General features: G+C 59.5%; 1 protein-coding gene across 1 annotated transcript; it reads left to right on the forward strand.

Annotated features, from left to right (window-relative positions):
- Nucleotides 1-10,857: 10,857 nt before the first annotated feature.
- LOC126316466 (uncharacterized) lies at nt 10,858-18,338 on the forward strand (the record flags this gene model as incomplete). The annotated part of the gene is made up of 3 exons (XM_049992756.1): nt 10,858-11,993; nt 12,459-12,901; nt 17,713-18,338. Coding segments are annotated over exons 1-3 (2,205 nt in total), but the record flags the coding sequence as incomplete, so codon positions are not given.
- Between the last annotated feature and the right edge of the window lie 3,498 nt (nt 18,339-21,836).

The following is a 21,836-nucleotide window of genomic DNA, read 5'->3' on the forward strand; positions in this document are numbered from 1 at the left end:
CAAGCTGCCATTCCAGCGCCTAGTGCGCGAGATCGCCCAGGACTTCAAGACCGACCTGCGCTTCCAGAGCTCCGCAGTCATGGCCCTGCAAGAGGCCAGCGAGGCCTACCTCGTCGGCCTCTTCGAAGACACCAACCTGTGCGCAATCCACGCCAAGCGAGTCACCATCATGCCCAAGGACATCCAGCTCGCGCGCCGCATCCGCGGCGAGCGCGCCTAAACCCGCACACCGCCAAACAAACAAAACGGCCCTTTTCAGGGCCACTAACGTCTCTCCGTCGCGAGCAAAACTTTGTCGGTCGCAACGACTAGTTCCCCACTCACTCTCCAGTCCAGTCGTCCCACCCCCGGCCCGGCCCGGCGCCGCCGTTTCCAAAAAAAAAAAAAAAAGCACCGCACCGGCCGAACCAAGTCGCAAGCGTCAATAGCGCCACCCACACAGGCCACGGCACAAAACGTGACGCCCGGAAAGCAAAGCAAAGCAAAGCAAAACAAAAAAGACTATTCCAAAACCACCACCAAGACAAACAAACAAACAAACAAACGCGGCGCAAAATAAATAGGTAAAAGTAAAATACACTTTGTGTAACACCAGCCGCGCGCCGCCGCCCACGCCCGCCAACGACCCCACAATCCAACCACCATCCACACATGAAACAAACAAACGCCAGCAAGCAAGACAGACAGACAACAAGGCAACCGACCGACCACGACACGACACGACAATCAACACCTTCCCGACGTGCTTTGATGGCCCTGAGAAGGGCCGTTTTTGTTTTTGTCCGGGACCGCGCGACAGCCTCTGGTTGCGCGCCGGCCACCAGGCGACGGTGTCAACCGCCAACCCTTCCCTGCCCTTTTTACTTCTTCTTCTTGGGCGAAGCCTTCGCCTTAGACGGCGTCGCCGTCGCCTTCTTCGGGCGCGGCGCCTTCGGCTTCTTCGTCGGAACCTTGGCGGCCTTCTTCGCCTTCGACGGCGACTTGGCCTTGGCCGGCTTGGCCGCAGCCGCCTTCTTCGCACCCGCGGGAGCGGCCGACGCCGCAGACGCCTTCTTGGCGGCGCCCGCCTTCCGACCGGTCGCCGCCTTCACGCCGCCAGCCTTCTTTGCGCCGGCCGCACGGGCCCCCTTCTTCTCCTTGCTGGCCGGAGCGGCGCGCTTCTTCTTCGCACCACCGCCGCCACCACGAGCCTTGCCGCCCTCGGCCGCCCCGCCGCCGGCGCCGGCAAGCTTGAAAGAGCCCGACGCGCCCTTCCCCTTCGTCTGCACCAGCTCGCCAGCCACGACGGCCGACTTGAGGTACTTCTTGATAAAGGGCGCCAGCTTCTCCGCGTCCAGCTTGTAGTGCGCGGCAATGTACTTCTTGATCGCCTGCAGCGACGACCCGCCGCGCTCCTTCAGACTCTTGATGGCGGCCGTCACCATCTCAGAGGTGCGCGGGTGCGCAGGCTTGGCGCGCGGCTTCTTCGCAGACGACGCAGACTTGGCCTTCTTCGTAGTGCCGGTGGCGGCGGGTGCCGCGGCAGTCTCGTTCGTAGCCGCCTGGTCTGCCATCTTTTGCTTGTTCTCTTTTCTTTTTTCCCCTTGGTTTCGCTTCCTTCTCTCCTTCGACGACGCACAACAGCGAGGGGCGCGCAGCAGAGAATAGCCGCGCACGCGCCTGGCCCAGCCAGTGTCGCGGGCGGGCGCGGACGGCCGAGAGAGCGGCCGCCACTCGGCGCGCCGCCGCGCCGCCGCGCCGCGCCTCCCGCGCTTGCTACCGCCCAACGTCCGACAGCCTGCGCGGAGCAGCCCCCAACCTGCGCCGCAACCACCCGCGCCATTCAAACCACCGAGGATGGGGCTACACACACCGACACCACGGTCGCCAACCAGTCGCCGCGGCGGCGCCGCAAACCACGGCCAAACTGCAGCCACCGCGCGCCACAGCCTGGGTCGGCCCGCCGAGAATCGCCGCCCCCGCCCAAATGCCGCCCCCACAGCCCCAGCCGACGACCCGCCACAATGGCCAAACCTTCGTCAAAACTCCCGCACCGTCGCCGCGGCAGCCCGGCCACCGCGGCCGGCGCCACAGCCACACGAGCCGAGTCGTGCGGCGATGACGGCCGTGCACAAACGCACCTCCGCCGCCCCATCGCCTTCCGCCGTTTTCCCGATCGGCCCGCAGCCGTCGGGCCACGGCCGCGGGCCGTCCTCCTCCTCTCGCCTCGCCCGCCAACACCCACAGCCCTTCCAACACATTTTTCTTTTCTTTTTTCTTTTTTTTTTTTACTTTTTTACGATCGCCGCCTGCGCAACATGGCACCGGCCGACGGAGCGCCAACCCCCCCGCCACAGGCGAAAACAAAACAACGATAAACAAACAAACAAAATAAATTACCAGCCAGCCCCAACTACAGACACACCGAATCTGCCCTCACAGCCGACCTTACACGCCTCAACGTCAAAACAAAGGTGGTTTCTTTCTTTCAACGGTTACCTTACCTTAGGTTACGTCAGGTTAGGCTAAGAAGGCGTCAGGGTTAGGTTAAGCGTTGACGTGACGTCACGTCTTAACGTAGGCGTTAAGCTAAGGTTGCGGTCACGTACGTTAGGTTAAGGCGACTTGGGGGTTGGCCTAAGAGCTTAGGTTAGGTTAGGTTACGTTAGTTTAGGTGGCTGCGTTAAGGGGCTTAAAGAAGTTTAGGAGAGGTTAAGGCGTCGAGGCGGCCGCACCCCCTTAGCTGCTGCGGCTCGGCCACGCCACGCCACGCTTTGGGGTTTCATAAGGTCGCGCGGCGGGTCGTCGGCACGCCGCAAAGGACAAAACTGCAAGACGACGTCGAAAAACAAACAACAGGTAAAAAATAAATAAGTAAAAATAAACGACGCCGACAGGCGGGGATCAGCAGAACAAGCAGATTCCGGAGAGCGAACGAGACACGCACACACACAAACCCCCCCGAGCCGAGAGAGCACAGAGCACCACCACGTGTCGGCCTCCGCTCACCCGACTCGGCTGGGCTGGGCTGGGCTGGGCTGGGCTGGGCTGGCGGCCGGGCCGGATGCACGTACACGTACGGCTACAGCCACTACCCGTACACAGCCGCTCTTCACGCAACACCAGCCAAATGGCGCGCCCGCGGCTCGTCGCGGTCGCAACGCCACGCCGGCACACTTTCGGCACCACCGTTTTCGCGCGCACCGCAAACAGAACGCAGCCGACACACACAGAGAGAAAAAAAAAAAAAAAAAAACACAGAGCGCGAGACGGGCGGCGGCGCACCTTTCGCCAGCCGGCAGGCAATCGACTCGCCCAGTACGACAAACGCGCACGCCACCCCACCCAACCAACCAACCAACCAGTCGTCGTCGTCGTCGTCGTCGTCGTCCCGAAATCAAACAAACTCTCAAAAGCACAGCCCCTGCTGCCAACGGACGCAGGCGCCACGCAGCTCCCCTTCCCGCCACACTCGATTCGCAGCGCAACTCACCCGGCACACCGTCAAACGACGGGCTGGGCTCGCCGCATCGCCGCAACCTACACACCTTCCCCGCCACGACGCACAGCCCCACCAGACGCCCGTGCCGCAACGACACTACTGCACTACCACTACCGCACTACTCCTCTCGCCCTTGCCATACACGACACAACACGCCAAAAAATGAAAATCCAAATACAAACAAAAACACCGCCCCCGCGACCCAAACACATGCACGGCGCGCCAACACACGCGAGGCAAGGCACGCAGCAAACGGCGTCCCCTCCGCGTCGCGCCATCAACCTACACACACAAGGCAACCAACAACAGCCAGCCAGCCAGCCAGCCCCACTCTCACGCCGCAAAAACAGAAAACACACCGAAACCGCCAAACGCCGCACATTCGCGCTTCGCACTTACCACACACCTCTCGGCATCCGTTTCGCACACAACGACGCGACGCACAATACATCATCACGGGCTACGCACGCACACCGCGACCCACTTTTTTACGACGCCCTCGGCAGAGCACACGTGCCCACGCCCACACACAGTCGACACAACGACGCAGCGCGCAGCAGACGCGGCCGCAACACGTACCTCCCCGACGACGCGCCAACACCGCCAGCCACTGCTCACTCGCCCAAGCAACCCGTGCACACAACTGCCACACGCGTCCACCACGCCGCCGCCAACCACCCGCCCGCCAGGGGGCGCTCACGTCCGCGACAACAGCGCGGCACCGCCGGACCGGGCCGGGCCGAACCGAGCCGAGCCGCCGCCTCCTCTCCACTCGGCACGCCACGTCCTGCTTGCAAAACACATGGCTCGTCCCTCTGTACACACAACGCGCCTGCCTGCCTGCGGTCGCCGCCGGCATCTATCTACCTGCGCATCGGAGCCAGGCCGGCAAGCCCACACTTAAATAATGCACTTCACCAGCCAAACAAACCCACTCTTCCTTTCTTTGCACAGCGCATGCAACAGCAGCCCCAGGAGCCGGGCCCGCCGCCAGCGTCTCCTCCTCCTCTGGGCACAGCCAGCCAGCCAGCCGTTCCCACCGCCCCGCCCCTGCTCTGCAGAACAAGAAAAAACGAAAAAGTACCAACACACGCACCCAAAGCGTAAGCCAGACAAGACCAGCCTCTCCAAGGCCACACACACGCAAAAAAAACAAAAAAACAAAAACACTACAACAGAATAAAATGAAAAAGAAAAAGCAAGCTGTCGCCTCGCCCCCGCCCGTCCCCCCACCCCACCACATTCGCCCCCTCCGCTTGTTTTCCTTTCTACAATTTCCCTCTTTTCCACCCAATATCCCGCCGCGGTTTACGGGCACCGGCCGATTTTGCGCCCGCCCACATGTGTGCCTACTCCCCACCACCATTCCCTCCGCAGCCCGCAGCCCGCAGCCCGCAGCCCGCAGCCCGCTTTTCCCCCCCTCCCTGCCCACACCACACCACACCACACCACACCGACGGTGCTGACGTCGACACGCACCCAAGACAGGGGCCACGACCGTCTTTTTTCCTGGGCCCATCCCCGCACCGCACCTCCTTCCAATCAACGCTGTGGCGCCTGTGTCCGCGCGAGACGCGTGCGCGCCGCCTCTCTCAACATCCGTCCGCCGTCCGCCGGCCGGCCCGTTTTTCGGCCCCCAGGCCATCCGTCAACCACCACTGCCACTGCCCCTGCCCCTGCCCCTGCCCCTGCCCCTGCCCCTGCCCGCCCCGCACCACACCACACACCGCTGCTTGCCCCGGCCGTTGCCACCAAAGGCGCCAACCGCAGCCCGCGCGCGCCAGAAACTACAGGGACCCAGCCGACCGACGAAAATCAGAGCAATTGGCCGGGAGGATCAAAAAGAGAGCTCCGAAAACCACCGTAGCGAGGCGTGGGAGGAAACGTTACGAGAAGCAGAAAGGGACCAGGAAAAATTCTGGAAATTTCTTAAAACTCGTAAACTAAACACGAAACATCTACATCTACATCTACATGGGGAAGGAACGACCCCACAGACCGAGCTGAAGCACTGGCGGATTCACTAGAAAGGCAATTCCAAGCACCAGAAGCGGTAGATGACGAAACTGATGACCACCAGGAAATGGTACTCAGAAGGGTAAAACCGCATCCTAAGTGCCCCGATCAGAACATCTTTCACAATCCAATAAACGCAGAAACCCCGTATCTTATCACATCACAAACATACACACATCCTAAGAAGGCATCAGGCCCAGATTCCATCAAACCGCAACTACTACATCACCTACCTCCAGCAACTATCAATTATCTATCTAACATCAATATATAATGCTTGCTTCAGACTAAACTACTTGGAAACAGGCCCGAGTCATCACATTACCAAAGCCAAACAAGGACTTATTATTTCCGCAAAACTATAGGCCAACTTCCTTGGAAAGGTCCTCGGAAAGCTCATTCAAACTGAACTGAAGAAATTCAATTCTTAAAGGATAACAACATAATCATCCCACAACAATTCCGATTCCGCGAAGAACACAGCACCACCCACCAGGTGACCAGACTAGTCGAGCACATATGTCAGGCCAGAAACATTAGACACAGTACTGGAGCAGTCCTGCTTGACATTGGAAAAGCATTCGGATAACGCCTTATCTACAAGCTCCACCAGTACAACTGCCCCATCCACATTATTGCTTCTTTTCTCCGCAACAGAGCATTCTATGTCCATGTACCAGGAGCGGCAAGTAACACTAGATCCATAGAGGCTGGAGTCCCGCAAGGCTCAGTGCTGGGGCCCATTCTCTACTCAATATACACAAACAAACAGCTGGGAGGACACTTGTCACTATTTGCAGACGACACTGCAGTCTACCGCAGCAGTTCTAACCTGCAATATAGAGTCACAAAAATAGAGCAACACCTACAATCCATCCAGAAATGGGCTAACCAAAAAAAACAATAAACGCGGAGAAAACCCAAGCAATACAATACGATTCACATTCAAAAAGAATACCTCCTAACCTGCATATACGCCTCAGAAATAACAATCTTCCATGGTCAGGCACAATAAAGTATCTAGGCATCAAGCTGGACAAGAGGTTGACATTTAGAGACCATGTTACACACGTTTGTAACAAGGCTGCAGCAGCAATATTCAGACTGTACCCAATCATCAAAGGAAACAGAATAAATATGCGCGCCAAAAAGAAAATCTTCAAAACCGTCATAGGAACCAGCCATCACTTACGGCTCTGAAAATCTGGTCAATGGCCGCAGACACCAACATAACAAGAGTAAAAAAAAAGGGTGCACAACAAATACTTCAGAATTGCTGCTGATGCCGGCCGGTACCAGACAAACCGAGACATATACACAAACCATAACATACTCAAAATCCCGGAAATCATCCAAAGAAAAATCCATAAAGTTTTTTTTTTTTTTTTTTTTTTTTTTTTCCCACCAAACCACGGATTCGAACCACCCACTCATCAGAAATCTGGGACAAAATCCACCCGACCCAAGAACGACATTTCCCATCACGACAAAACACCACAAACTACAACATACCATGATAAACAAAAATAAAATACAAACACCATAACACTCACTCAAACAACAAACATCTACACACACCCAAGAGACCCTATCATCCCATCATTTTGTTACCCAACATAATCAGACAGAAGGCAGGGATCAAGGACAGATCCGGTCCTTCGAGTACAGGGGGTAAAAAAATACCCATCAGACCAGCTCGCTCTCTCTCTCTCTCTCTCTCTCTCTCTCTCTCTCTCCGTGCCGACGCTGCCCCGCACACGCGTTCGCGTTCGGCCGACACCACACGACAGGTCTTTGGGGCCCCGCCACTGCGCACACGCACGCCTCCTCCTCTTCCTTAGTTCTTTTTCGCTTTTCTTTTCTCCCCCGCCCCCCGCTCTCACCGCCACATCATCCCGCAACCCTTGGGGGATGTTTCCCAACATCAACGCGCCCCAATTCCACTCTCTGCCCGTGCCGCACTCTCCACTTTGCTTCTCCCCGTCCCCTACACACACGACTGCCGAAACCCCGGTTGACACACCTTCTCGTAGGACAGGGGTGCGTGCGTTGTCTTGACGGTGACAGCAACAGCAACGGATCCGTCCATCCCATTCCCCCCCCCCCCCCACTCGGTAAAGAACCATGTTCAACCCACACTACACAACAAGGGGGGCACACACGAACGCGAAAGAAAGGGCAGGGCAGGGCAGGGCAACTATCTCGTACACATTCTTCCTCAGAACCCACATATCACATCAACGAACGGCAGGCCAATTGCGGACTCAGCCGTGTCAGGCAAATCCAACCCAACCAACACCTCCCACGGAAACCCTGACACTGATCCAGCAGTACGTCCACATACATCGCCACACCAAATACGGGTGACGAGTGAGCAACAAATGGAACAATACACAACAAGGCTGACCTAATAAAAACTGCACGTCACGTCATACCTTCCAGACAGAGGCAGTTCCGACGGGACGGCGGAACCGTATACGTACCTTTCAGCCACAACAACCGACCGACTGGACACGCCCGCGTCTCCAGCCAGCCAACCACCAGGGCCACACAGCCCGCAAGTTTCAGCGTCAACACTTCTTAACGTACGTTGCAAACTTTTCAAAACATTGCCACACACACACCACGAAAAGCGTCAACCTCTCTCACACTGGATACACTCAACACTTTTTGTCGGCGGAGCTTGAGCCCAACGGTTGACACACCCCCACCGGCCACACAGGTTTCCCTTTGAAAATTGCAGTGACGGAGGAGACGCGGCATTACGAGAGGGTTGTTTCCGAGAGCGCGAGCTGGACGGAGCTGCGGCGCCGCCGCCGCCGCCGAGGGGTAATGAACGCACGCGATGCCGCATGACAGCCCATCACCCAAAGTTTCACCCACAACTGCACAGGTCGCACCCCCTTTTCGCGCCATACTAGTGTCGATCGTCAATTACAGCTGACGGTGTTCGCATTTGCCACTTGACGGGGGGGAAAAGAAAACAAACATCTGACACGCCATGTGTTTCTCTCTCTCTCTGTTACATCTAGGTCATTGGGCAGCCACTGTAAAAAAAAAAAAAAAAATAAATAAATATTTTTACGACATGGTTGGGTAAGTGATTTAAAGACAACAATTGTGGGTCACACACCATAGACCATTTCGATAGTGTTCTTGTTCTTCTCTTTTTCCTTTTTTTATCGCTCAATTGAAATAAAACCTGGGGATGATGCAATGCTGCGATATGGCACAACCGTCGTCCATTGTACACAACTCGGGAACAAAAAGAAACCAATTCAGGGAACGTTCGTTCCTTCACAACGTTTCTTTCAACGCACTTGGTCTTTACCATCCTGTATATTCAACACACATTTCCTTTCATCAAACTAGGGCATTTCCATAACAGTTTGTTTCCGTTTCTGTGAGCACAATACTGCTTCTTCGACGTCATTTCACCATCTTAACTACAGACAGACAACAAAATAGGAAAACAGGCCTTGAGAACCCCGTCCACCAAATTTCAGTTAGCACGGCATCCAAGATTCTTTTCCGGGGAGTGTGCAGTGCAGCTGACGCTGCTCAGACCATATACCGTCGCCAGTCTCACTCAACTCTTGCGCATTCCACCATTCTACGCTACGTGACAATGCAAAAATGAATGAATCAAACCCGCCCAGAGAGCGTCTTGTGCGAGGGGACACACGATATAGAGAACAACAAAACACACAGGGGACACCACCACAGTTGGAGAGAACGTTTCCACCACGGCAGCCGCGCCGTTACGCGCTTTTTTTTTTTTTTTTTTTCCTCCCCCCCACTGCACACCTCCGACACCACGGGAACGTTCACCGTCCCGTTGCCCTACACTGGCGTTTCTTTTCAACCCCCCACCCTATTCCTCGCTCCCCGGACATTCGACCGATCACAAAGTGCAACCTCTCGTTACCGTCGGGTGCCCCTCTTCATCCCCGGGGCGCCAACAACAAAACAAAAACACCACCGACGCCGTCGTCTCGCGTCACCTCACTCAACTGAGCGGAAAATACACGTACATCCAGAATGACGACACCGCCTCCACAAACAAAAACCAGACGTCAGACGTCAGGTCGAAAGAGGGCACCGTACGTCGTGGCGCGTGGTCTCCTAACTCACCTCGCGCGTACAAATACAATGCAATACAATGCGTGTCACCTCACGTTCACACACACCTCCACGCTCCACTTTTACGTCGCCCAACCAACCAACTAACTTAACGCACCCGCTCGGCGTAGAAGCAGCTGTAGGCGGCAACGTGTTTCTCACCCTCGCCACCAACGGTGTGACATCCGACAGTCGCGGTTTGCTTTCCGTTCCACACCTCCGGCCATACCATACAAAGGGGACAAAAACAAAAATATATATCAAACAAGCCAACTCCAGCGATCCGCCCCCCTAACACCAACACGTCTCGAAACACCCACGCCCACGACCCGGCTGTGGCTAAAGTGCGTATCCCCAACGTCACACCAAAACCAAAGGCGCCGGCGCCGCACCACACCACAAGCTACAGCTACAGCTGTGCCGCCCGTCCACCCGCTCACAACAACAACAATTCCGCCCTTCCCGCAAAGGCATTTTGGTGGCCCTGAAAAGGGCCGTTTTTTTTTTTTTTTTTTTTTTTTTTTTTTTTTTTTTTTTTTTTTCCTTCGCCGTGCCGCGGACGAGCCTCCCATTTCCAAGAGCCACCTCCTTACTTGGAGCTCGTGTACTTGGTCACCGCCTTCGTGCCCTCGCTCACCGCGTGCTTGGCCAGCTCGCCAGGCAGCAAGAGCCGCACAGCGGTCTGGATCTCGCGGGACGTGATGGTCGAGCGCTTGTTGTAGTGCGCCAGGCGAGAAGCCTCGGCCGCAATGCGCTCGAAAATGTCGTTCACGAAGCTGTTCATGATGCTCATCGCCTTCGAAGAGATGCCCGTGTCAGGGTGCACCTGCTTCAGCACCTTGTAGATGTAGATGGCATAGCTCTCCTTCCTCTTGCGCTTCTTCTTCTTGTCGCCCTTCGAAATGTTCTTCTGCGCCTTGCCAGCCTTCTTGGCGGCTTTCCCGCTAGTCTTGGGCGGCATCACGAACAAACAGGCAGGCAGGCACGCGCAGTCAGTCAGTCAAGCGCTCCGCTCCAGTCAGCGTCTCCCCACACAGTGGCACCCGCCGCACGCCGCCGCCGCACCTTTACCAGCTCGCCCTGCTGCGGCCGCCGACCAATGGGGCGCGCGCGCAACCGGCCGCCGCACCCGAGCCCATAAAGGACCCCCACCCCGCCGGCGCCGGCACGCACGCACACGCACACGCGACGACGACACGACGCACACGCACGCACGCACACGCCGAGTGCTGTTCGCGATGTCGTTGAGAGAGGTTGCTTTACCTGCGAAGGGTGTGGCGGATCGCCGCCCGTCGGGGCCAGCTCAGGCGACTGAGCTGATCCCGGTGGCGGCCCCATCCGGCCCCCCACTTATGACGAACCGGCTTACGACAACTGACCACGACAGGAATGACTCTTCGGATTCTGATGTGCTCTCTCGTGATCGAGTGTTCATTCTTATGAACAAACTCGCTCACGGGGGTTCCTACCCGGGTCGAAAGGACGACGAGGCGACTATACTCGCCTTCTGTCACATTCGGAAGGGTGCCACTCTGCCGTACACGAGGCAGCAAGTGTCGGGTGTGCCACCGAGAGCCCCGCCGGTTGAATTGCGCGAGTCTGCGGTCCCGGCGGTGGCGGCCTCGGCGGGAGTTGCGCCGCTGGCCTCGACCACTGAAGAGGTCGATGTGCCCCCGGCTGCACCCCTGGCCCCCAAGACACGAGAAGAGCCCGTGGCTACGCTAGCTGCGGCCGCCGAGATGCAGGATATCGACCTGCCTGACGCAAATTTGGCTGAGGCCATAGCCGAGTCAGAGCGCCGTGACACTGACTCTGACGCTGCCCGTGCGCCCAGAAAGCGCCGGGCTATGACGCATGACGACTCCGACACTCCCTCTCAGACGTCCGACACAGCGAGGCCGCGGAAGAAGGCCTCGAGGGCTTCCCGCCCTTCCACCACGGAGTCTGGGACGACTATCGCGGGCTCCTCCGCGAGCGCCGCCTCGCCGAGACCGACGAAGACGCGGCGGCCCACTCGTCCACCTGCCACCTCCCGGCAGCCGGATGAGGATGGTTTTGTCGCCCCTCCCAGGCGGCGCACTGCCAGGGCTGCTGCGCTGCAGCAACCGACGCCGCTGCCGACCGCCAACGCGTTCGCAGGGGCCAGTGTGGACGCGACTGAAGATGGTGCCGCGCCTCCTGTGTCGGCCCAAAAGAAGCCCCCGCCCATCGTCATCCAATGGGCGGGCGGGTACAAGGAGTTCCAGCAAAAACTAGACAGGGCGGCTACGTCCGCCACTGTCAAGACTGCTGGCCGTGACCTCTACAAGGTCACGGTGTCCTCCAACGAGGAGTACCGCGCGGTGATGGACACCATCTCCAGAGATGGCCTCCCGTGCTACACGCACCCCTCTGAGCCGCTCAAACTTCTGAAGGTGGTGTTCCGCCACCTTCCACTCAAGTTTGGGGCGGACTATCTTAGAGAAGAACTCGAGGACATGGGCTTCGGCGTCCGGTCCACCGGACTGATGAAGTCCCCACGCACGCACCGCGACATGCCACTGTACCAGGTTGTCCTCGTCGACAACCTGGAAAATCGGAAGATTTTCCAGGTGCAGCGAGTCGGCCGGGTCAGGGTCGCGGTGGAACCTCTCCGGGCCAAAGGCAAGAGGGCCCAGTGCTTTTCCTGCCAGAGGCTCGACCATGTCTCCCGCTACTGCTCTATGTTGCCCCGCTGCGTCAAATGCGCGGGACAGCACGAGAGCAAGTCTTGCGGGCTCGCCAAGGAAGAGAAGCCGACGTGCTGCAACTGCGGCGGCGCGCACGTTGCCAGCTACAGAGGCTGTTCGGCCTTTAAAAGGGGCCGAAACCACCGGAGCGGAGGGGCTGCTCCTTCTCGTAAGGTGCACCCGTCCACCAGCTTTGCTGCCGCCACCAAGGGCGGACCATCAGCCGCCACCGCCAGACGTTCGGAACTGGCGGCGGGCGAGACGAGGCAACCGGCCGCGCCGTCCCCGGCTTCGCCCGGGGGGGAGGCCAACCCACCACCCACGCAGAGCGCGCGGGTTGCCGCCCCGCGCAGGCGTCGCCGGCGCGCGGGCCGGGCCACCCATGCCGCTGCACGCTGGAATGCCGATGACACACTGCCACAACAGACGACGGCACCTCGTGCTACGCCGCAACCGGCTGCCGACGCTCCGCGGCAGTCGTCTGCTACGGAGTTGCCGCAACCGGCCTCCCCAGTGGCGGAGGCCCCCCCAGCGGCCAACGCCGCCCCCTCGGCCACCGATGCAGCCGAGCTCCGTTCGCTCTTGCGGTCGTTGAGCCAGCTGCTCGAGCAGCTACCGGTGCTCGTCACCGCGGTCACGTCTGCCCTTCAGGCCGGCGTTGCAACCCCGCCGCGTCATGGATAATCGCCACATTCATGGCCTCACCGTTTGCGCTTTCAACGCAAACAGTTTGGTCCCCCAACAAGGGGAATTCAGGGAGTTCTTGCGCGACGAGGCAATTGACATCTGCCTCGTGTGCGAGACCTTCCTGAAGCCGGGGACACATGTCAAGGTGGCCAACTATCGGTGCTACCGCACCGACAGGTTGACGCATGGCGGGGGGACGGCTATTTATATCAAGGCGTCCCTCAAGCACCATGACGTTCAGCTTCCGCCCCTCACTGCAGTGGAGGCCACTGGGGTGGCTGTCACCACGACGGCAGGGGTGATCACCTTCGTTGCGGCCTACAGGCCGCCGAGGGGACTGCTTCAGGAGGCCGACATCGACGCCCTGCTGGCTCTGCGCGGGAAAGTCTTCATTGCGGGTGACTTGAATGCCAAGCACACGCAGTGGAACTCCCGCGTTACCAATGCCAGCGGCCGCCGACTCCTCCGCGCCACACAGCGGCATGGCGCGATAGTACTGGGGCCTTATGATCCCACTGTCTTCCCCCATCGAGGCCAGTCAGATGTGCTCGACATCGCCGTGCTCAAAGGTGTTGGGCACTTCACTTCGGTCACCGTTCGATGTGCCATGTCGTCCGATCACCTCCCGGTGGTCTTCGACATGGACGTCATCGGTGCATCTCTGCCGTCCGTCCGCCGCAACTTCCGTGGCATCGACGAGACGCGCTTCCGTGACGAGGTCCTTGCCCGACTCGAGGGCGCGCCAGATCCCGCTGTGCATGGGGCTGAAGAAGCGTTAGCCTTCTTCACGCGGCATACACTAGCTGCGGCGGAGGCGGCCACCCCCAGGCGGCCGGACCGGCCGCGAGACATGTCGCGCCAACTCCCGCCGCCTATCCTGGAGGCGATAACAAACAAGAGTCGCCTCTTCCGGGAGTGGCAGCTCACACGGCAGCCAGAAACGAAGCGCCGCCTCAACAGGGCGCGACGCGAGATTCGGGCAGCCATCGATGAACATCGGAATCGGGACTGGGCGGGCTTGGTGGCCACCCTAACTACGACAGATGGTAGTGCTTGGCGGACCGCCAAGCGCTTCCTTCGTCGTCGCCAGCGAGTCCCGCCTCTCCATGCGGGCGCGGACGTTGTCTGCGAGCCGGATGCTAAAGCCAGCATCCTCGCGGACACGTTCGCGGAAAATTTTCGTCCTGTTGATGGTGTGCTCGATCCCGATCATGTTCGTCTGGTGGAGGATCGCCTGCCGGTCTTCCTCGCTGCAAGGGAGGCTGACGATGTGATCGAGGAGATAACACCCGAGGAAGTGGACCTGCAGCTCCGTCGCCTCAATCCGAGGAAGGCGGGTGGCACCGATGGTGTCACCAACCACCTGTTGAGGATGATACCGCCGGAGGTACACCAATCTCTGGCGGACATCTTTAACAGTATCCTCCGCACTGGGACCTTCCCTTCCGCATGGAAACATGCGGAAGTGGTTGCCATCCCCAAGAGCGGCAAGGATCCGCGACAGGCAGCGCACTATAGGCCGATCAGTCTGCTCCCGTCCCTCTCAAAAGTGTTTGAGAGGTTGTACGTGGAGCGGCTGCTGCGCATCGTGACAGAGCAGCAACTCCTTCCCGAAGAGCAGTTTGGTTTCCGGCGGGGCCATTCTACCACACAGCAGCTGTTGCGCCTCGTGGAGCAGGCGATGCGTGCGCTGGAGACGCGAGAGTACCTAGGGGCGGTACTTCTCGACGTCTCCAAAGCCTTCGACTGCGTGTGGCACGACGGCCTCGTGTACAAACTTTTTGTGCACGGGGTACCGACGTCGCACGTGGTCCTGCTGCGCTCGTATCTCTCGGGGCGGACTTTCCACGTCCGAGCTGATGAGGGCACATCCACCGACCGGCAGATTCGGGCGGGAGTGCCGCAGGGGTCGGTCCTCGGTCCCCTGCTGTACTCCCTGTACACCGCCGACGCCCCGCGGGTGGCACGCGTGGAGTTGGCGCTTTATGCTGACGACACGGCGCTGTTCACCCGCAGCATGAACGCGGCCGAGATGCGCCGCCGCCTCCAGCTCGGATGTGACGTCCTGGGTGCCTGGTCAACGAAATGGCGCCTTAAGTTTAACGCTGCGAAGAGCCAGGCTGTCATCTTTAGCAGAAGGATGATGCCACCGGACCTACCACCGGTCACGATCATGGGGGGCCCCATTCCATGGTTGCGGACCGGCAAATATCTCGGAGTGACATTGGACAGACACCTGACGTGGCTGCCACACATCCGCGACGTCAGAGGGCGGGCAGTGGGGCGCCTTCGTGCGCTTTACCCATTACTCAACCCCTCATCGACGCTTCCTCCACGCCACGGCCTCACCATGTATCTGTCCCTCGTCCGACCGGTACTGGAATATGCGGCCGTGGTGTGGGGTAACGCGGCAGCGACGCACCTTGCGACGCTTCAACGCGTGCAAAATAGGGCGCTGCGACTTGCGCTCCACAAGCCGCCTCGCTACCCAGCAAGGCTGCTCCATGAGGAAGCGGGCATCCCTTTCCTACGGGATCGCTTCCGGCAAATCGCAAGGGTGTTCTACAGCGATGCAGAACACTCTGCCAGTCGCCTGATTCGTGGTCTGGGCCGCCAGGTCCACCACAGGCCAACGACTCGATGGCCAGATCTACTGCGAGAGTAATTTCTCTCGCAGCACGATGTCGGTAACAAATATGGCGTCGCAATGACTGACGCCTAGTGAGGACAGCTCACTCTGTTAGGAATAAAAGCACCCTGAAGATGTCACTGCAGGAACAGCAGCCCCGCTGCTTAACCTGCCCCTACACCTGGCATATGAAGCCAGCGTTTTACAGCGAGCGAGCGAGCGGGCGCCGGCACGCACTCCGCTGCTCGACTCGCTGCGGCTCGCACCGTTTGGGGCGTTGTGCTTTTCTTTCTCGCTTCTTTCGAAACTAGCCCATCGCCATGTCCGGACGCGGAAAGGGAGGCAAAGTCAAGGGCAAGTCAAAGTCCCGCTCAAGCAGGGCTGGGCTCCAGTTCCCGGTCGGCAGAATCCACCGCCTCCTGCGCAAGGGAAACTACGCCGAGCGCGTCGGCGCCGGGGCGCCCGTCTACCTCGCCGCCGTCATGGAGTACCTCGCGGCTGAGGTGCTCGAGCTGGCCGGAAACGCGGCCCGCGACAACAAGAAGACGCGCATCATCCCGCGCCACCTGCAGCTCGCCATACGCAACGACGAGGAGCTCAACAAGCTCTTGTCGGGCGTCACCATCGCACAGGGAGGTGTCCTGCCCAACATCCAGGCCGTCCTGCTGCCAAAGAAGACCGAGAAGAAGGCCTAAAAGAGAGACAGCGCAATCGGCAACCGCCGCGTGCTCCCTTGGCACGCAGCGCGCCATTTGCCGCCTCGGCTCAAAAACAAAACACAATCGGCCCTTTTCAGGGCCACCACACAAACCTACGTCCAAAGCAGAATTCCAGTCGTTCGTCGCACCACTTCTCTCTCTCTCTCTCTCTCTCTCTCTCTCTCTCTCTGTGTGTACGGTTTTTTTTCCTTCTTACACACACAGGCGCCGCCATCTTGTACACACGTACTTGGCCACCTCCTCCACTCCACTCCACGCACGCACAGTCTCGCGACCATTAACCAGCACACGTGGCGCACAACAACACACCTCAAAAATAACCCCTCGGCACTCAGCCGCGCCGCAACACACAGCCCATCCACCGACAAGAAGCATACAAGCAAAGAGGGAGGGGAAGGAAGGAAGGAAGGAAGGAAGGAAGGAAGGAGGGAGCTCACACAACGCAAGGGCACGCTTCCTTCCCTCCCAACCGCACCGCACACCACGTCAAAAAAACTCCAAACAAAACTAAAAGGCCAAGTAGACTAAAAAAGGAAAAGAAAAACCAGCAACACAGACTCTTTCGCACTTTTCAACTTCCGAACACTGTGGTGGCCCGGAAAAGGGCCGTTTTTCAATCTCTCTTTCCTTCCTTCCTTCGGTCTCACACCGCCTAACCGCCGAAACCGTACAGGGTGCGCCCCTGCCTCTTCAGGGCGTACACCACGTCCATGGCCGTCACAGTCTTGCGCTTGGCGTGCTCAGTGTACGTCACCGCGTCGCGGATCACGTTCTCCAGGAACACCTTCAGCACTCCGCGCGTCTCCTCGTAGATCAGACCAGAGATGCGCTTCACGCCGCCCCTGCGCGCCAGGCGGCGGATCGCGGGCTTCGTGATGCCCTGGATGTTGTCGCGCAACACCTTGCGGTGCCGCTTGGCGCCACCCTTGCCGAGCCCCTTTCCTCCCTTGCCGCGGCCTGTCATTCTTCTTCTTCTTCAAGCGTCTCAACCACAATAATATAAAAAAACAGAAAGCAAGGCAAGCTCCTCACCCGGCGCTAGCGAGTCGGCTACGGTTGTGGCGCCCAGCGCGCGCGCCGCCCCCCTATATAGACTCTGGGGCCCCGCGGCCCGCCCTCCCCTCCCCCCACCACCGCGCACCGAGGGCATATAAGCGCAGCACCCGGGGCGCGCGGGCCCATTCCGAGCTGCGATGTCGAACCAATCGAACGCATGTACAGGAGCTGAGGGTGTGGCGGATCGCCGCCAGGCGGAGCTTGCTTCGTCGGCGGCCCCATCCGGCCCCCCACTGAAGACAACCCGGCGCATTCACCCGGCTCACGAATTGGACGATTCTCCGGTTCTTCCAGCTGCAGGAGGAAGTGCTGCGTCCCCCGGCGGCGAACTGCCGCCGTCGCAGCCTACACTGGACGTCACAACTGGGCGATGCGGCATCGATTCAGGAATCGATGAAGCCGCCCTTAGGGAGTTAGATAGGGCAAATGGCGCGTCAGGGCCCCCTTCACGTGGGACCAGCCCGCGCGCGCCGAGGCAAAGGCAGTGTTCCACGAGTGTCCCCCGCCCCTCGCCCGCCCCACTCGATATGCCAGACATTTCCGATGCCGTCTGCGTCTCTGAGTCGGACAGTGACTCCGTCACTGGCTACATCGACGACAGCGACATCGCGGAGGGCCTAGAAGAGAGTCTTATCGCCCTCCGCGACGCCGCGGAAGAGGAGGGACTGCCCTGTGACCCCGCTCTGCGGGCGCGGATTCTCTTCCCTAACGCCGCTGCCGCTGACGCCGACGGCGACGCCATGCAATGCGAGATGGAGTCGCGTAAGAGGAAACCAGCGGCCGCCTCTTCCGACTCCGAAGCTGCCCCCTCCGAGGCCGCTCGTGGGAAGAAGCAGAAGGCCGCCGCCGACGCTGAGGGCTTCGCCGTCCCCAGGAAGACGGCACCCCGCCGCCGCATTGTCAAGACGCCGGTCCTCCCGGTGCACAATCAATTTGCGGCGCTTTCCGACGGTGCGGCGGACTCCTCTCCACCCCCTCCACCCCCATCCACAACTCCCCACCCCAATCCTACCCGTCCCCCTCCCCTCACAATCGAATATGCGGAGTCCTACAAATCCCTGCACGACCTGCTCATTCACGTCACTGACTCCGATTTCCGAGTGAAGACGATTGGCGAAAACTTGTACCGCCTCTATCTCCAGACGCCTGTTGACCTCCAGAAGGTCTACCACGTCCTTGGGTCCCACAGCATCGGCTACAGCACCCCCCCTGAGAGGTCCAAACGGATTAGGGTTGTCGTCCGCGGGCTCCCCTTTAAATATACGGACGACGACCTCCGGGAAGCGCTGACAGCTCTCAATATTACTCCTGCTGTCATTTCCCGAGTAGTCTCCCCCCGCACTAAACTCCCCACCCCCCTTTTCTTCGTCTCAGCCGACGATACCCCAGCCAACCAAGTCCTTATGCACCTGACCTCCATTGACAATTGCACGGTCACCATGGAGAAGCCCCGTTCCAGGCGCCTCATTCTAATATGCTACCGGTGCCAGGGCCTGGCGCACTTTGCGAGTAATTGTACTCGTGCGGTGCGCTGTGTCAAGTGCGCCGGCGGCCACGCCTCCTCCACTTGCGTCAAACCCCGCGAGGTCCCCCCTACCTGTGCTCGCTGTAATGGGGCGCACACGGGCAACTACTTGGGTTGTCCGGCAGTCAAAGCCCACCGCGCCAATCTGCGTCGCTCCGTCGCCCCTCCAACGATGGAGCGTCGTGGACTTACTTATGCGACTGCCCTTGGTCGGTCGGAACCCTCTCCCGCCCATACCCCCCGCCCCCCCCGTTTCCCACGATCATACCACCCTGCCCCGCCCCCACTCCTCTCTATCCCCATCCCCCCTCCTGACTCCCACACCCCCTGTCCCTACCCCCAACACTCCGTATCCACCCCAATTCCCCCCCCACCCCCTCCCCTCCTTCCTCACGTCCATCCCGGTCCTTCCCCGCACCCTCCACCCTCCTCCCCTGTCCACCCGGTCTTTGGTGACCTCATTTCCAGTGTTGTGGAGGCATTGACCTCTGCACTCACTGGGGCACTAGACACCATCCTCACCTCCATTCCCCAGCAGATTGCTACTGCCCTTTCCCATTCCATCTCCCCCATCACCACCGCCCTCCCCACCACCCAACATGGCCATTAGACTCCATGGCCTTACCGTACTAATCTGGAATGCCAATGGCATCTACCGCCAGCAAGGTGAGTTTCGGCAGTTCCTCCTTGATGAGGGGGTAGACATCTGTCTTGTTGCCGAAACCCACCTTAAACCTGGGGTGAACGCCAGGGTACCAAACTTCTGCTGCTACCGGTCAGACCGGCCGACAGCACGAGGCGGCACGGCAGTATACGTGCGTGCCTCCCTCCGCCACCACCCCGTCACCCTCCCTGCCCTTGCCACAATAGAGGCCACTGGTGTCGTGGTGCACACCGTGCGTGGCCCCATCACCTTTGTGGCGCTTTACAGGCCGCCCCACCGCGGCGTTCTCCACGGCCCTGACTTTGCTCAGGTCCTGTCACTTGGCCACTCCCTCTTCGTTGGGGGCGACTGTAATGCCAAGCATGCCGCCTGGCACAGTCGCCTAACCAACAACGATGGCCGTCGCCTCCTCCGTGTGGTGGAAGCCCACGCCGCCCATGTTGTTGCCCCCTTCGACCCCACCATCTTCCCGACAAATGGCCCTCCTGACGTCCTTGACATTGCATTGGTTAAAGGACTCCCCCTCCCTATCACTGCCACTACCCGTGCTGCCCTTGCCTCCGACCACGTCCCAGTAATTTGCACGGTCGACCTTGTCGGCTCCCTAGTGCCACCACGTGACACCTTGGACCTCCGTGGCATCGACTGGGCGTCTTATCGGAGACGGGTCGAGGCAGCACTCCCTACCATACCCGACGCCGCCAGGGTGGGGGCTGACCTCACCCTCGCACAGTTCACGGACGCCGCCATCACTGCTGCAGTTGCAGCAACGCCTCCACATCCCCCGCGCCCTCCGACCCATGTGCGCCCTCTCCCCCTAGCCCTCCGCGCACTCATCACCGAGAAAAACAGGGTCATCCGCGAATGGCAAAGAACACGAGACCCTGCCACTAAGCGCCGGATAAATCGCATGCAGCGGGAGATCCGTGCTGCCATTCAGACCCACCGCAGTCAGGACTGGGAGCGAAAAATCTCCGCCCTTGACCTGAGCGATGCATCCGCATGGCGCCTGGTCTCCCGCATCATCCACAAACGCCCGCAAATTCCCCCCCTCCTGGTCGGCGCTGAGGCTGTGTGCGATCCTGATGCTAAGGCCAATGCCTTGGCTGATGTGTTCGCACGCAGCTTCACCCCTGTCACCAACCCCGTTGACCCCGACCATATCCAAATGGTCACCGCACGAGTCCACCAGTTCCTCACCGCCCAGGATCCAGAAGACCATATCACCCCCGTCACAGATGAGGAGATTGCCCGGGAGCTTAAGTCCCTCCACTCCCGAAAAGCCGGTGGCCCAGACAGACTCACCAATCAGCTTCTCAAGCAGCTTCCCCCAGCCTCTGTTCCCGTCCTTACTTCTACTTTCAATTCCATCCTCTCCTCTAGGCAGTTTCCTTCCGTGTGGAAACACGCGGAGGTGATTGCCATCCCCAAACCTGGGAAAGACCCTCGATCCCCTTCCAGCTATCGTCCCATCAGCCTCCTTCCCGCCCTCTCCAAGCTGTTTGAGAGGCTGTATCTCAAACGTGTCCTGATCCACGTCGCTCGGGAGCGGGTACTCCCCGACGTTCAGTTTGGCTTCCGGCGAGGACACTCCACCACCCACCAACTCCTCCGTCTTGTTGAGGAAGCACTGGAGGCCATTGAGCGTCGGGAGTACTTCGGGGCCGTCTTCCTCGATGTCTCCCGGGCGTTCGATTCTGTCTGGCACGAGGGGCTACTTTACAAGCTCTTCGGGCACGGCTTCTCCATCTCCCATGTGCGCCTCATCGCCACCTACTTAGAAGGTCGTACATTCCATGTCCGGATCCCGGGAGGTACCTCCACCAGGCGTCGTATCAGGGCGGGTGTTCCACAGGGGAGCGTGCTCGGCCCTGTCCTATACAGTCTGTTCACAGCTGACACGCCCACCGTGCCTCGTGTGCATCTCGCCCTGTATGCGGATGATACCGCGGTTTTTGCTCGCTCCCGGAGCAAGGCGCTCCTCCGGCAGAAACTACAACAGGCCATCGACTCTGTTGTCGATTATGCCAAACGTTGGCGCCTGGCCTTCAACCCGGCAAAGACGCAGGCACTCATCATTTGTCGGCGGCGGTGGCCGGTCGCCTATCCCCCTGTCACTGTGCTCGGCACCCCCGCCCCCTGGGCCAGAACAGCTATGTACCTGGGGGTCACCCTGGATAGGGCCCTCACCTGGCGTCCCCACATAGAGGCCATCCGGCGGAAGGCCTT

This window comes from Schistocerca gregaria, unplaced genomic scaffold (genome assembly GCF_023897955.1).
Source record: "Schistocerca gregaria isolate iqSchGreg1 unplaced genomic scaffold, iqSchGreg1.2 ptg000586l, whole genome shotgun sequence".
Classification (NCBI taxonomy): Eukaryota; Metazoa; Arthropoda; class Insecta; order Orthoptera; family Acrididae; genus Schistocerca; species Schistocerca gregaria.